Source organism: Entelurus aequoreus, linkage group LG09 (genome assembly GCF_033978785.1).
Source record: "Entelurus aequoreus isolate RoL-2023_Sb linkage group LG09, RoL_Eaeq_v1.1, whole genome shotgun sequence".
NCBI classification, from domain to species: Eukaryota; Metazoa; Chordata; class Actinopteri; order Syngnathiformes; family Syngnathidae; genus Entelurus; species Entelurus aequoreus.
Genome location: NC_084739.1, coordinates 15,241,322 through 15,253,821, shown reverse-complemented (window position 1 = coordinate 15,253,821; position 12,500 = coordinate 15,241,322). Strand labels below are relative to the sequence as shown.

General features: G+C 39.9%; 1 protein-coding gene and 1 long non-coding RNA gene across 7 annotated transcripts in view; one reads left to right on the top strand and one right to left on the bottom strand.

Annotated features, from left to right (window-relative positions):
- st3gal7 (ST3 beta-galactoside alpha-2,3-sialyltransferase 7) overlaps window positions 1-3,265 on the bottom strand; it is a 17,816-nt gene extending 14,551 nt beyond the window's left edge. Inside the window, exons 1-3 of one of the 6 annotated variants that reach the window (XM_062058164.1) lie at window positions 3,111-3,265; window positions 2,882-3,044; window positions 1,899-2,018 (exon numbers count right to left, since the gene is read on the bottom strand). In XM_062058164.1, coding sequence (XP_061914148.1) covers window positions 1,899-2,018; window positions 2,882-3,021 — 260 coding nt within the window. In that variant the 5' untranslated portion in view covers window positions 3,022-3,044; window positions 3,111-3,265. Of the gene's footprint in view, window positions 1-1,898; window positions 2,019-2,881 lie in introns of all 6 variants that reach the window. The other 5 variants (XM_062058165.1, XM_062058166.1, XM_062058162.1 and 2 more) reach the window with 5 other exon arrangements.
- LOC133657172 (uncharacterized) overlaps window positions 1-3,562 on the top strand; it is a 12,342-nt gene extending 8,780 nt beyond the window's left edge. Inside the window, exon 3 of the long non-coding RNA XR_009827235.1 lies at window positions 2,943-3,562. This is a non-coding gene — a long non-coding RNA (uncharacterized LOC133657172). The remainder of the gene's footprint in view (window positions 1-2,942) is intronic.
- The last annotated feature ends 8,938 nt before the right edge of the window (window positions 3,563-12,500 follow it).

Genomic DNA, 12,500 nt, shown 5'->3' with positions numbered 1-12,500 from the left:
CGGTAGTGTACATGATTAAAGCGATCATTTTTATGTGATTACATCACATGAGTTATTTTTGAGCCGAGCAGGCACAAGACATTGATACAACACTGATTATACATACATGTCCTTTAAAACTGACTTTGAAACAACGTTGCAAAATAGTTGTATTTGTAAATTGACCACATTTCAATGGTGACCGTCACAACCTGACATTGAATAAACATCGAAAAGCATGTTGTTTCAACGTTGTATTTGTGTTGTAGAATATTGGTTGAAAAATGGCCAAAATTCTATGTTAAAATAAACGTCAGAACCCAACATTGATTAAACGTCGTCAAAATGCATGTTGTTTCAACGTTACATTTGTGTTGTAAATTGACCAAATTTCAATGACCAAATCAACGTCACAACCTGACATTGAATAAACGTTGTCAAAAAGCATGTTGTTTCAACGTTACATTTGTGTTGTAGAATATCGGTTGGGAAAAGTCTACATTTCAATGGTCAAATCAACGTCAGAACCCAACATTGATTAAACGTCGTCAAAAAGCATGTTGTTTCAACGTTAGGTTTGAGTTGTTCAACGTCAGAACCTAATTCAACAAGTTCTCAACATTGTTTTCATGTCTTGTGCCTGCTGGTAAAGCCCTGGTAAATACAATAGGGAAAGGATTCTAGTGGCCTCAGGAAGGCGGGGTTAATAATTTTGCAATGCGGTCTGCTGAAAATGATGGAAAGCGCCACTCTACTGAGCAACTCACCCTGCGGTCAAAGTTGGAATTGCCACAAAACACAGTTTAAGATATTTAACACTGTGGATCGTGCACTCACCCAATTTGTCACGTTTCATGTGGCAGGTAAACTGTGACGAATGGGGCCACGTAAATCCCCTTCATACTCTACACAATCTGTTTATTATTGCGGGTGTACAAACTGTCTTGTGCCTGCTGGGAAAGTTATCCGGTGCGGCCTGCAGAAAGCGAAGGAAAATACGGGCCCAAAGCAGCCAATTAATTTTTACGTTCGCATCATAACTTATATTGACTAATGGCAACAGAATAGAGTTTTATTTGTCATTATTACAGTGGACAGGTTCAAAGAACAACGAATTTGGAGCAGATCCCCTAAGGTGCATACACAATAATTTAGTAATATAGATAGTAAAAAAAAAAAAGAAGATATGTATGTATACAGTTGTGCTCATAAGTTTACATACCCTGGGAGAATTTATGATTTCTTGGCCATTCTTCAGAGAATATGAATGATAACACAAAAACCTTTCTTCCACTCATGCTTAATGGTTGTGTGAAGCAATTTTTTGGCAAACAACCGTGTTTACTCTTTTTAAATCAAAATGACAAAAGATGCAAATAAAAATCCAGAAATAACTTCAGCTGAAATACAGGACTCTCTGAAAAATTGTGGTGTGGCTGTTTCAAGATGCACAATAAGGAGGCACTTGAAGAAAAATGGGCTGCATGGTCGAGTCGCCAAAAAGTTCCATTTTGGTCTCATCACTCCAAATTACTTTGTTCCAGAAGTTTTGAGGCTTGTCTCTGTGTGTGCTGTTTGGCGTAATGTAAGCGGGATACTTTGTGACATTTGTGCAGAAATTGCTTTATTCTGGCGACTCGACCATGCAGCCCATTTGTCTTCAAGTGCCTCCTTATCGTGCATCTTGAAACAGCCACACCACAATTTTTCAGAGAGTCCTGTATTTCAGCTGATGTTATTTGTGGATTTTTCTTTGCATCTCGAACAATTTTCTTGGCAGTTGTGGCTGAAATCTTTGCTGGTCTACCTGAATCCCTCATTTTCCACTTCTTAATCAGCGTTTGAACACTGCTGATTGGCATTCTCAATTCCTTGGATACCTTTTTATACCCCTTTCCTGTTTTATGCAGTTCAATTACCTTTTCTCGCAGATCCTTTGACATTTATTTTGCCTTCCCCATGACTCAGAATCCAGAAACATCTGTGCAGCACTGGATGAAAGATACAATGGTCTGTCAGAAGCCCAGAAACTCACTGACCTTTTATACACACACATTAATTACAAACAAACAGGTCACAGGTGAGGATTGGAACCTTGATTAGCCATTCAAACCTGTTTGTGTCAACTTTTGTGCATGTTATCAGATCAATGTCACTGGGGTATGTAAACTTTTGATCAGGGTCATTTGGGTACTTTCTTTTGTCATTTTGATTTAAAAAGAGTAAACACAGTTGTTTGCCAATAAATAGCTTCACACAACCATGAAGCATGAGTGGAAGAAAGGTTTTTGTGTTATCATTCATATTCTCTGAAGAATGGCCAAGAAATGATACATTCTCCCAGGGTATGTAAACTTATGAGCACAACTGTGTATATGTATATATCCACACACATGCATATATCCATACATATGCATATATATATATACATATACACATATAACATTATTGCACATTATAATCCGAAAAAATAAAAAGACATGATACATGAGGACATGACGGACACATTGTGCTCACTCAGGCCTGTTTAATGCTACTAAAAACTGTTTTTTAGTCAATATGTGCAACAGTTTGTTGTTTGTTTTTGTTTTTCTTTTAACGGACCAGGGTTTAGGTAAATGGGTTATACTTGTATAGCGCTTTTCTACCTTCAAGGTACTCAAAGCGCTTTGACACTATTTCCACATTCACCCATTCACACACACTGATGGCGGGAGCTGCCATGCAAGGCCCCTAACCACCACCCATCAGGAGCAAGGGTGAAGCGTCTTGCTCAAGGACACAACGGACGTAAGGAAGCTGGTAGAAGGTGGGGTTCAGGGTTAAGCTGGGGCCTCAAAATTATCTGAGAGTGAGATTATGCAAGAGTTAATGCTGTGTTTATTTTTTTGAAATGTCTTACCTGCTGAGGAAAAAGGGCTTTGATTGCATTTGTGCGGCCTCTTGTTTGTGTGTCGTTGCAGCAGCTTCTGCAGCCTCCGGCAGCAACGGAGAGCGGCCGCGTGTCTCTTCTTCTACGCTCAAGAGATTCAGGATCACCATGGTAACCTCACCTCAAACACACGCTGATTTAGAAGTGGTCGTCATCTTTTAATTCCTTGACTGCCAAGTTTAAATATAGAGTGAAATACCTGCTACAGTCCGTCACGTAACGTTGCATGATGGTAAAAGAACGGCAGCGATGTCCAGTGTGGCTAAAATGGCTGCTGCTGTTAGATTACCTCACCCGACTCTTCCTTACACGGCTTACACATTAACTAGTCCAGGCCTGGACGTTGTCAGTGAGCACAGCAATGGACAAAAGACTATTAAGCTTATTGTATGTCATGTAAAATGATACCTGCATGCTTTTGAATGGAACACTCCCTCATGACGAGCCCGTCTGAAGGTTAGGTTTGTTTAGCACTTTGCAAATGTAGCCTTCCCTTGGGCACACCTGCACTATTTATAATACACTCCCTTCCTCGCGTGGTGCCTATCAGCCATAGAAACACTGACCTTGGCGTACACTGTAAGTTCAAGTACCGATGATTGTCACACACACACTAGGTGTGGCGAAATTATTCCCTGCATTTGACCCATCACCCTCGATCACCCCCTGGGAGGTGAGGGGAGCAGTGAGCAGCAGCGGTGGCCGCGCCCGGGAATCATTTTTGGTGATTTAACCCCCAATTCCAACCCTTGATGCTGAGTGCCAAGCAGGGAGGTAATGGGTCCCATTTTTATAGTCTTTGGTATGACTCGGCCGGTGTCATACTTGCCAACCTAGAGACCTCCACGCCCCCCAACCCCGGGGCGTGGTTAAGAGGGGAGGAGTATATTTACAGCTAGAATTCACCAAGTTATGTATTTCATATATATATATATATATATATATGTATATATATATATATATATATATATATATATATATATATATATATATATATATTTACATACTGTAAATATGCAAACAAAACTGTGTTTAGATAATTAAAACTTCAAACTTGCATAAATAAATCTTAAGGAATATAAGATAACTTGGCTTCTGAGAGCTTCAAAATGTAATGAATAAAATGCTAAAGTTGTTGATAAACAAGCAAATATTTTAATAATTAAATATGGACATTTTAAATGAATTATTATGATCCTTTAAAATTAATTATTTCAAATATGTTTATTTTAATGTATAATTCTATGGCTGGATGTAATAAGGAGTCAGAAAAAATACAATTAATTTGATGTTTTTAGCAAAATATAGTAAAAATGTATTTATTTATTTTTTTATTTTTTATTAATAAATATATTTATTTTTAGGTAAGATAAACATAATAATACAATTTGGGGACGGTATAGCTCGGTTGGTAGAGCGGCCGTGCCAGCAACTTGAGGGTTGCAGGTTCGATCCCCGCTTCCGCCATCCTAGTCACTGCCGTTGTGTCCTTGGGCAAGACACTTTACCCACCTGCTCCCAGTGCCACCCACACTGGTTTAAATGTAACTTAGATATTGGGTTTCACAATGTAAAGCGCTTTGAGTCACTTGAGAAAAAGCGCTATATAAATGTAATTCACAATTCACATTTATCTCTAGTCTGGATGATTTAGTTCTTGTCACCCTGTCGTCCTCCCGTCTCTTCCCCGAGGATGGCTCCATGAGCTGGGCAAACGTCTGGAGATGCCCTACGTCAACAACACGGTCGGCGGCCCGTCGGTGCGCAGCTCGTACATCGCCGCCCTCTACTTCACCCTCAGCAGCCTGACCAGCGTCGGCTTTGGCAACGTGTGCGCCAACACGGACGCCGAGAAGATCTTCTCCATCTGCACCATGCTCATCGGCGGTATGCCGGACGCCTCGTATGGAATAACGTGATTGGGCAGGCACGCTGTTTATATCGTGGGAAAGCGGACGTGAAAACAGGCTGAAAATCGGGGGATTTTCGGGAGAATATTTGTCCCGGGAGGTTTTCGGGAGAGGCGCTGAATTTCGGGAGTCTCCCGGAAAATGTGGGAGGGTTGGCAAGTATGGCCGGTGTCCCGAGTTCAGTTCCAACATTTTTGGAACGGGTCCAAGAGGAACTTGGACCCGTGTAAACACATTGGCAGATTCTTGCATTGGCGTTTTAACCTTGCTAGCAAACATAGAACACTGGGGTCCAAACTTGGGATTTACAGAACTGAGGCATTTCTTCAAGTAACTATTTAACCCTTTACATCCTCAGTGGCCTAGTGGTTAGAGTGTCCGCCCTGAGATCGGTAGGTTGTGAGTTCAAACCCCCGGCCGAGTCATACCAAAGACTATAAAAAATGGGACCCATGAACTCCCTGCTTGGCACTCAGCATCAAGGGTTGGAATTGGGGGTTAAATCACCAAAACTTATTCCCGGGCGTGGCCACCGCTGCTGCTCATTGCTCCCCTCACCTCCCAGGGGGTGATCAAGGGTGATGGGTCAAATGCAGAGAGAATTCTCACCACACCTAGTGTGTGAGTGTGACAATCATTGGTACATTAAAGGCCTACTGAAAGCCACTACTACCGACCACGCAGTCTGATCGTTTATATATCAATGAGGAAATCTTAACATTGCAACACATGCCAATACGGCCGAGTTAACTTATAAAGTGCAATTTTTAATTTCCCGGGAAATATCCGGCTGAAAACGTCTCGGTAAGATGACGTTTGCGCGTGACGTCACGGATTGAACGGAAGTATTGGGACACCACTGTGTCCCAATACAAACAGCGTCTGTTTTCATCTGAAAATTCCGCAGTATTCTGGACATCTGTGGTGGTGAATCTTTTGCAATTTGTTTAATGAACAATGGAGACTGCAAAGAAGAAAGCTGTAGGTGGGATCGGTGTATTAGCGGCTGGCTGCAGCAACATAACCAGGAGGACTTTGAGTTGGATAGCAGACGCGCTATCCGACGCTAGCCGCCGACCGCACCGATGATCGGGTGAGCACGGGTGGTGATGAGCAGATGAGGGCTGGCGTAGGTGGAGAGCTAATATTTTTAGCATAGCTCTGTCGAGGTCCCGTAGCTAAGTTAGCTTCAATGGCGTCGTTAGCAACAGCATTGCTAGGCTTCACCAGGCTGGACAGCATTAACCGTGTGGTTACAGGTCCAGTGTTTGGTTCGGTGTCTCCTGATAGTAGAAGTAATAGTAGTATTGTTCTTTTGTCTATCCTTCCAGTCAGGGGCATGTTTCTTCTGTTTCTATCCGCAGTTAAGCACAATGCTATCACGTTAGCTCTGAAGCTAAAGTGCTTTACCGATGTATTGTCGTGGAGATAAAAGTCACTGTGAATGTCCATTTCGCGTTCTCGACTCTCATTTTCAAGAGGATATAGTATCCGAGGTGGTTTAAAATACAAATCCGTGATCCACAATAGAAAAAGGAGAAAGTGTGGAATCCAATGAGCCAGCTTGCACCTAAGTTACGGTCAGAGCAAAAAAAGATACGTCCTGCACTGCACTCTAGTCCTTCACTCTCACGTTCCTCATCCACAAATCTTTCATCCTCGCTCAAATTAATGGGGTAATCGTCGCTTTCTCGGTCCGAATCGCTCTCGCTGCTGGTGTAAACAATGTGCAGATGTGAGGAGCTCTTCAACCTGCGACGTCACGCTACTTCCGGTACAGGCAAGGCTTTTTTTTTATCAGCAACCAAAAGTTGCGAACTTTATCGTCGATGTTCTCTACTGAATCCTTTCAGCAAAAATATGGCAATATCGCGAAATGATCAAGTATGACACATAGAATGGACCTGCTATCCCCGTTTGAATAAAAAAAATGTCATTTCAGTAGGCCTTTAACTTTAAAATATAAAAATAAAAACCATGCTTGATGGTAGGAATGGTGTTCCTGGGTTTAAAGGCCTCACATTTTCTCCTCCAAACATATTGCTGGGTATTGTGGCCAAACAGCTCCATTTTTGTTTCATCTGACCACATAACTTTCCTCCAGAAGGTCTTATCTTTGTCCATGTGATGTCAGATGAAACATGACATGCTTGTATTATTATTAATTACATTTAACTTGTTAACAAAAATGTATCTTTCATAAATAAAGCAATATAAATTGTATATATGAATGAGGAAGATCCCCTCGACTTGGTCAATTGAAAAGTAGCTCGCTCCTGCAAAAAACAAAAAAGTGCCCAGAATAAATCTTAAAGAAGTGTGGCCACCCCCTGGTCTACACGTTTTTAAATCAACTTCACCCAACCAGGGTGTTTCTGTAGCTCGTTTACTTCAGATGCAATCAGTAGTCATTGGTAGTGATGGGCGAGTCATGAATGAATCATTCAAAACCCGCAGTTTTTTTTTTTTTTACTGAATTGACACTCACGGGTTCTTGTCGCCATTAACTCGGTCAATGACTCACCCCTGCTACGAAATTGAGAGAATAAAACAGCTGATATGCAATTAATTATGGCCGTTAGTCGAACTGCATTTGTATAAAATGTGTTCGCCCCCTAAAAATGACAGCAAATGACGAGGACAAACCCTTGCGTCTCACCGGATCATCGTCACTGAGACCGGTTGACAGCTCGTCTCACTGAATCAACCTGCAGCTGTGAGTCACTCATTAACTAATCACTGAAAACTGAAGGACAGTCTCAGGCCTGTGTTTTAGGCTGGTGAGCTGCAGATGTGAACGTTTGTGATCAAGGTTGCTGATAACAATCTGTTCACGATCCACAATCAGTTGTTGTGGTATCAGACACGAGAGAATAAAGCAACATGAACATAGCTCTCTGGTCGGAGTGGCTGTGTGCGAGAGTTGTGTAACTATTGATTGAGTCGGTGGAAGTCGACAATTATGAACTGGTTCACCAAACCAGAACAGAGACTCACTACACTGCAAAAAGTCAGTGTTCAAAAACAAGAAAAAAAAAACACAAAAATGAGGGGTATTTTATTTGAACTAAGCAAAATTATCTGCCAATAGAAGAAGAAAATGTGGCTTGTCAAGACTTTCCAAAACAAGTCAAATTAGCTAACCTCAATGAACCCAAAAATACCTTAAAATAAGTATATTCTCACTAATAACAAGTGCACTTTTCTTGATAGAAAAAAAAAAAAAGAGACCTTTTTTCTCAATATGTTGAAAAATATTCTTAAATGAAGTAAATGCTAGTGCCATTATCTTGACATAATTATATGTGCTCGGCATTACATTTCTTGAAACCAGCAAACTTACACTAAAAACTAGTTTATTTATCTTAATGGAAAGGCAACAAGGCAACTGCTTGTTACTCTCGGGGTCTACTAGCCGCTCAGGCAAATCATATTGTCTAAAAATGCATTTTCCCATCGACAACATGACATCATCGCGCCAAGTGCGTGCTCTTTCAGTCAATTAGTGCGCATATATACAGCCCGGACCTCGGCCAAAATTTTTTTAATTGTAATTGAGGAATTTATCTGAATGTGCATGAACTATTTCTGTTCAAATTTGTTTGAAATGTAAAATGTTTAAATATTAACTGTCAGTTTGCTGTACTGTGCCAACTGTACTACTACATGAGTACGTATTTTCTATTGTTTCATTGAAAATAAAACCGCAAAGTCCATTTGGCTGTCATCCGTTTTAATTATGAGACACAATTGTGTCAAAGTCATGATTTTTTTCCCATGCTTGAACTAAGAAATGGTTACTTTAAAAAAGTAGTTTTATACTTGTGAGTGTTGATGACACAGCTTTGCAACAGTTGATGTTTTACTCAATATAGGTCATAAAATCTCAACAACAAGCTGTAATATCTTACTGAGATCATTTAGGACCAAAACCCTTAAAACAAGTAAAACACTCTAACATAAAATCTGCTTAGTGAGAAGAATTATCTTATCAGACAGAAAATAAGCAAATATCACCCTTAATTGAGATATTTAATCTTACTTAGATTTCAGTTTTTGCAGTGTAGGCATTTGGGGCCGGAAAATTGATTGCGTAACGTCTGTGTGGTCCTGTTTTCCTCAATGTTATAGTTAATAACAATAATAAACATATTTTATAAGGTGCCTTATAAGGCACTCAGGGTCGCAATACTGCACTTACAAATGTAAGCATAAATAAGTCTTGCAGCAAAGCAACAATTGTCAGGTTCAAACACTGATGACATCTATTAAACAGACGAGAAGCAAGGAATCATGCAGAAACAGAGTTAAATTTGGCTCAAATGAGGAAACACGTTTTTTGAGCTGTACTCTAGTTACAGATCCAAACTTCGCTCTAAGGTCTAGCCCACGTGCTGCCTCTATTTTGCAAATAATCATTAACTTTAGAATTTGATGCCAGCAACACGTGACAAAGAAGTTGGGAAAGGTGGCAATAAATACTGATAAAGTTGAGGAATGCTCATCAAACACTTATTTGGAACATCCCACACGTGAACAGGCAAATTGGGAACAGGTGGGTGCCATGATTGGGTATAAAAGTAGATTCCATGAAATGCTCAGTCATTCACAAACAAGGATGGGGCGAGGGTCACCACTTTGTCAACAAATGCGTGAGCAAATTGTTGAACAGTTTAAGAAAAACCTTTCTCAACCAGCTATTGCAAGGAATTTAGGGATTTCACCATCTACGGTCCGTAATATCATCAAAGCGTTCAGAGAATCTGGAGAAATCACTACACGTAAGCAGCTAAGCCCGTGACCTTCGATCCCTCAGGCTGTACTGCATCAACAAGCGACATCAGTGTGTAAAGGATATCACCACATGGGCTCAGGAACACTTCAGAAACCCACTGTCAGTAACTACAGTTGGTCGCTACATCTGTAAGTGCAAGTTAAAACTCTCCTATGCAAGGCGAAAACCGTTTTATCAACAACACCCAGAAACGCCGTCGGCTTCGCTGGGCCTGAGCTCATCTAAGATGGACTGATACAAAGTGGAAAAGTGTTCTGTGGTCTGACGAGTCCACATTTCAAATTGTTTTTGGAAACTGTGGACGTCGTGTCCTCCGGACCAAAGAGGAAAAGAACCATCTGGATTGTTATAGGCGCAAAGTGTAAAAGCCAGCATCTGTGATGGTATGGGGGTGTATTAGTGCCCAAGACATGGGTAACTTACACATCTGTGAAGGCGCCATTAATGCTGAAAGGTACATTCAGGTTTTGGAGCAACATATGTTGCCATCCAAGCAACGTTACCATGGACGCCCCTGCTTATTTCAGCAAGACAATGCCAAGCCACGTGTTACATCAACGTGGCTTCATAGTAAAAGAGTGCGGGTACTAGACTGGCCTGCCTGTAGTCCAGACCTGTCTCCCATTGAAAATGTGTGGCACATTATGAAGCCTAAAATACCACAACGGAGACCCCCGGACTGTTGAACAACTTAAGCTGTACATCAAGCAAGAATGGGAAAGAATTCCACCTGAGAAGCTTCAAAAAATGTGTCTCCTCAGTTCCCAAACGTTTACTGAGTGTTGTTAAAAGGAAAGGCCATGTAACACAGTGGTGAACATGCCCTTTCCCAACTACTTTGGCACGTGTTGCAGCCATGAAATTCTAAGTTAATTATTATTTGCAAAAAAAAAATTAAGTTTATGAGTTTGAACATCAAATATCTTGTCTTTGTAGTGCATTCAATTGAATATGGGTTGAAAAGGATTTGCAAATCACTGTATTCCGTTTATATTTACATCTAACACAATTTCCCAACTCATATGGAAACGGGGTTTGTAATAATTCATTAAAAAAACACATTTCTTTCCAATACAAGACTTTTTATTCATTCAACAACGCCTGTTTTCTTCCAAAGCAACATTATGCTACAACTGTATAGTTATGTAAAGCAAAACTGTGTCACCATGGTGATGGCATTATCCTGTCAGGTGATAATGTCTGAATAGAGGCACACTTTTATTAAAGCACCATACATGCATCTTCTTGTTGTCGGATCGCAGTCTTTTCAGAAAGAAGGCTATAGCGCGGTATAGAAATAAATACATGAAGAAAAAAAAACAGCGTTAGCAACACAACACACACTGCACGTCATAGACGGAATATTAAATGATCTTGGTGCGCTTTTGGAAAACATGCACCGCGCTGCACTTTTGCCTCTAATTACCCCAATTTCTAAAATGATACTTCCGTTGTAATCTTTTTTTTTTTTTTTTTTTTTTACAGTAATAAGCCAAGCAAGCAAACATACCAGCTCCCATTGAGCGTCTTCTCGTAAAACATTTCTATAACGACAGCAGAAGTATTTACATCCAAATCTCAAATGTAATCTCACTTTTCCTACATTGATTTGTCTTATTTGTTCGGACTCCGTGATTGATTATTGTGTCACCGGATTGTCTTTGGTTGAAGCGGACCACCACTAACAAGTCACACACACTTAAGAAGGTGTTCAAGCACCATCACATCAGTGGCGGTCGGCCTTTTGCATGGCGTCTCAATGCGTTACACACACGGTAGGTCCACGTCCATACAATCACTGCACGCCTCACAACAACACACACACGGACTATATGGAAAATCAGCTGCCTCGGTATACAGTAGGTCCAGAAATAAAGGCATTTACATCAGTTTTACTACGTGCATAAGGAAAACCAGTGAATGAAATCTCCTCTGCGGTCGTTTACAAAGAGCGTGAAGACATCCTTCGAACACGCTAACCCATTTAACGTCTCTCAAACGCGAAATTATTATGAGCTCGTACCGAAAAAAGTCTTTAAGGCAAACGTGAAGAATGAAGCAACACAACATGGACATTATACAGTGTAGGAGATAAGCAGCATTTTTAAGTGCACTGTATCTCACCTCGCTTGACAGCTTATTAGGTACCCTTTCATGTAAAAAAAAAAAAAAAAAAAATCAACAACACCCCTGCATTAAACGATGCTTCCATGTTCCTCCCTACGAAATAGATCTGATTTTATCGTCACATAAAAACATTTCTAATAAAGAGCAACAATTCATCGACAGCAGAGAGTGTGTCTTGCAGGGCTGTTGTATTATATTGTTATTATTTTATTACTAATACACAAGCAGGTGAGTATAATTAGAGGCTGATTTTCTTGAGCTGTAGCACCAAGGAGAATTGGGAAAAAATCATATTGGAAGGTAAAAAAAAAAAAAATCATAATTATGACCATTATTACCTATTATTTTGTTGTAATGTTATTGACTTAATTCTAAAAAAAAAGTAAGATTGTTTTGGTTAGGTAATATATCAAATGACACATTTTAATATGTTTCTTTATTCACAAAAAAATTGCAACTTTTTTTTGTGAAATGATTACTGCATTTTTGTAAAAATTACTATTTTTCTCCCCTGCTTTTTGTCTGTCGTCTGGTCAAATTGGACAGTAAAATGTTGTTTTTACTTTATTCAAGTACAACCAAAACTTGTTTTTTAATAATAAGCGAACATCTTGGACTTAATTTTCTTATAAAATGATGGGCAACAAGGAAACACTCATATTTGAAAAAAAAAAATAATTATAACTAATCATTTTTACTGTAATGTTACAATTTCATTCCAATAAAATTAAGACTTTTTCATTTAAATCATGTTTAA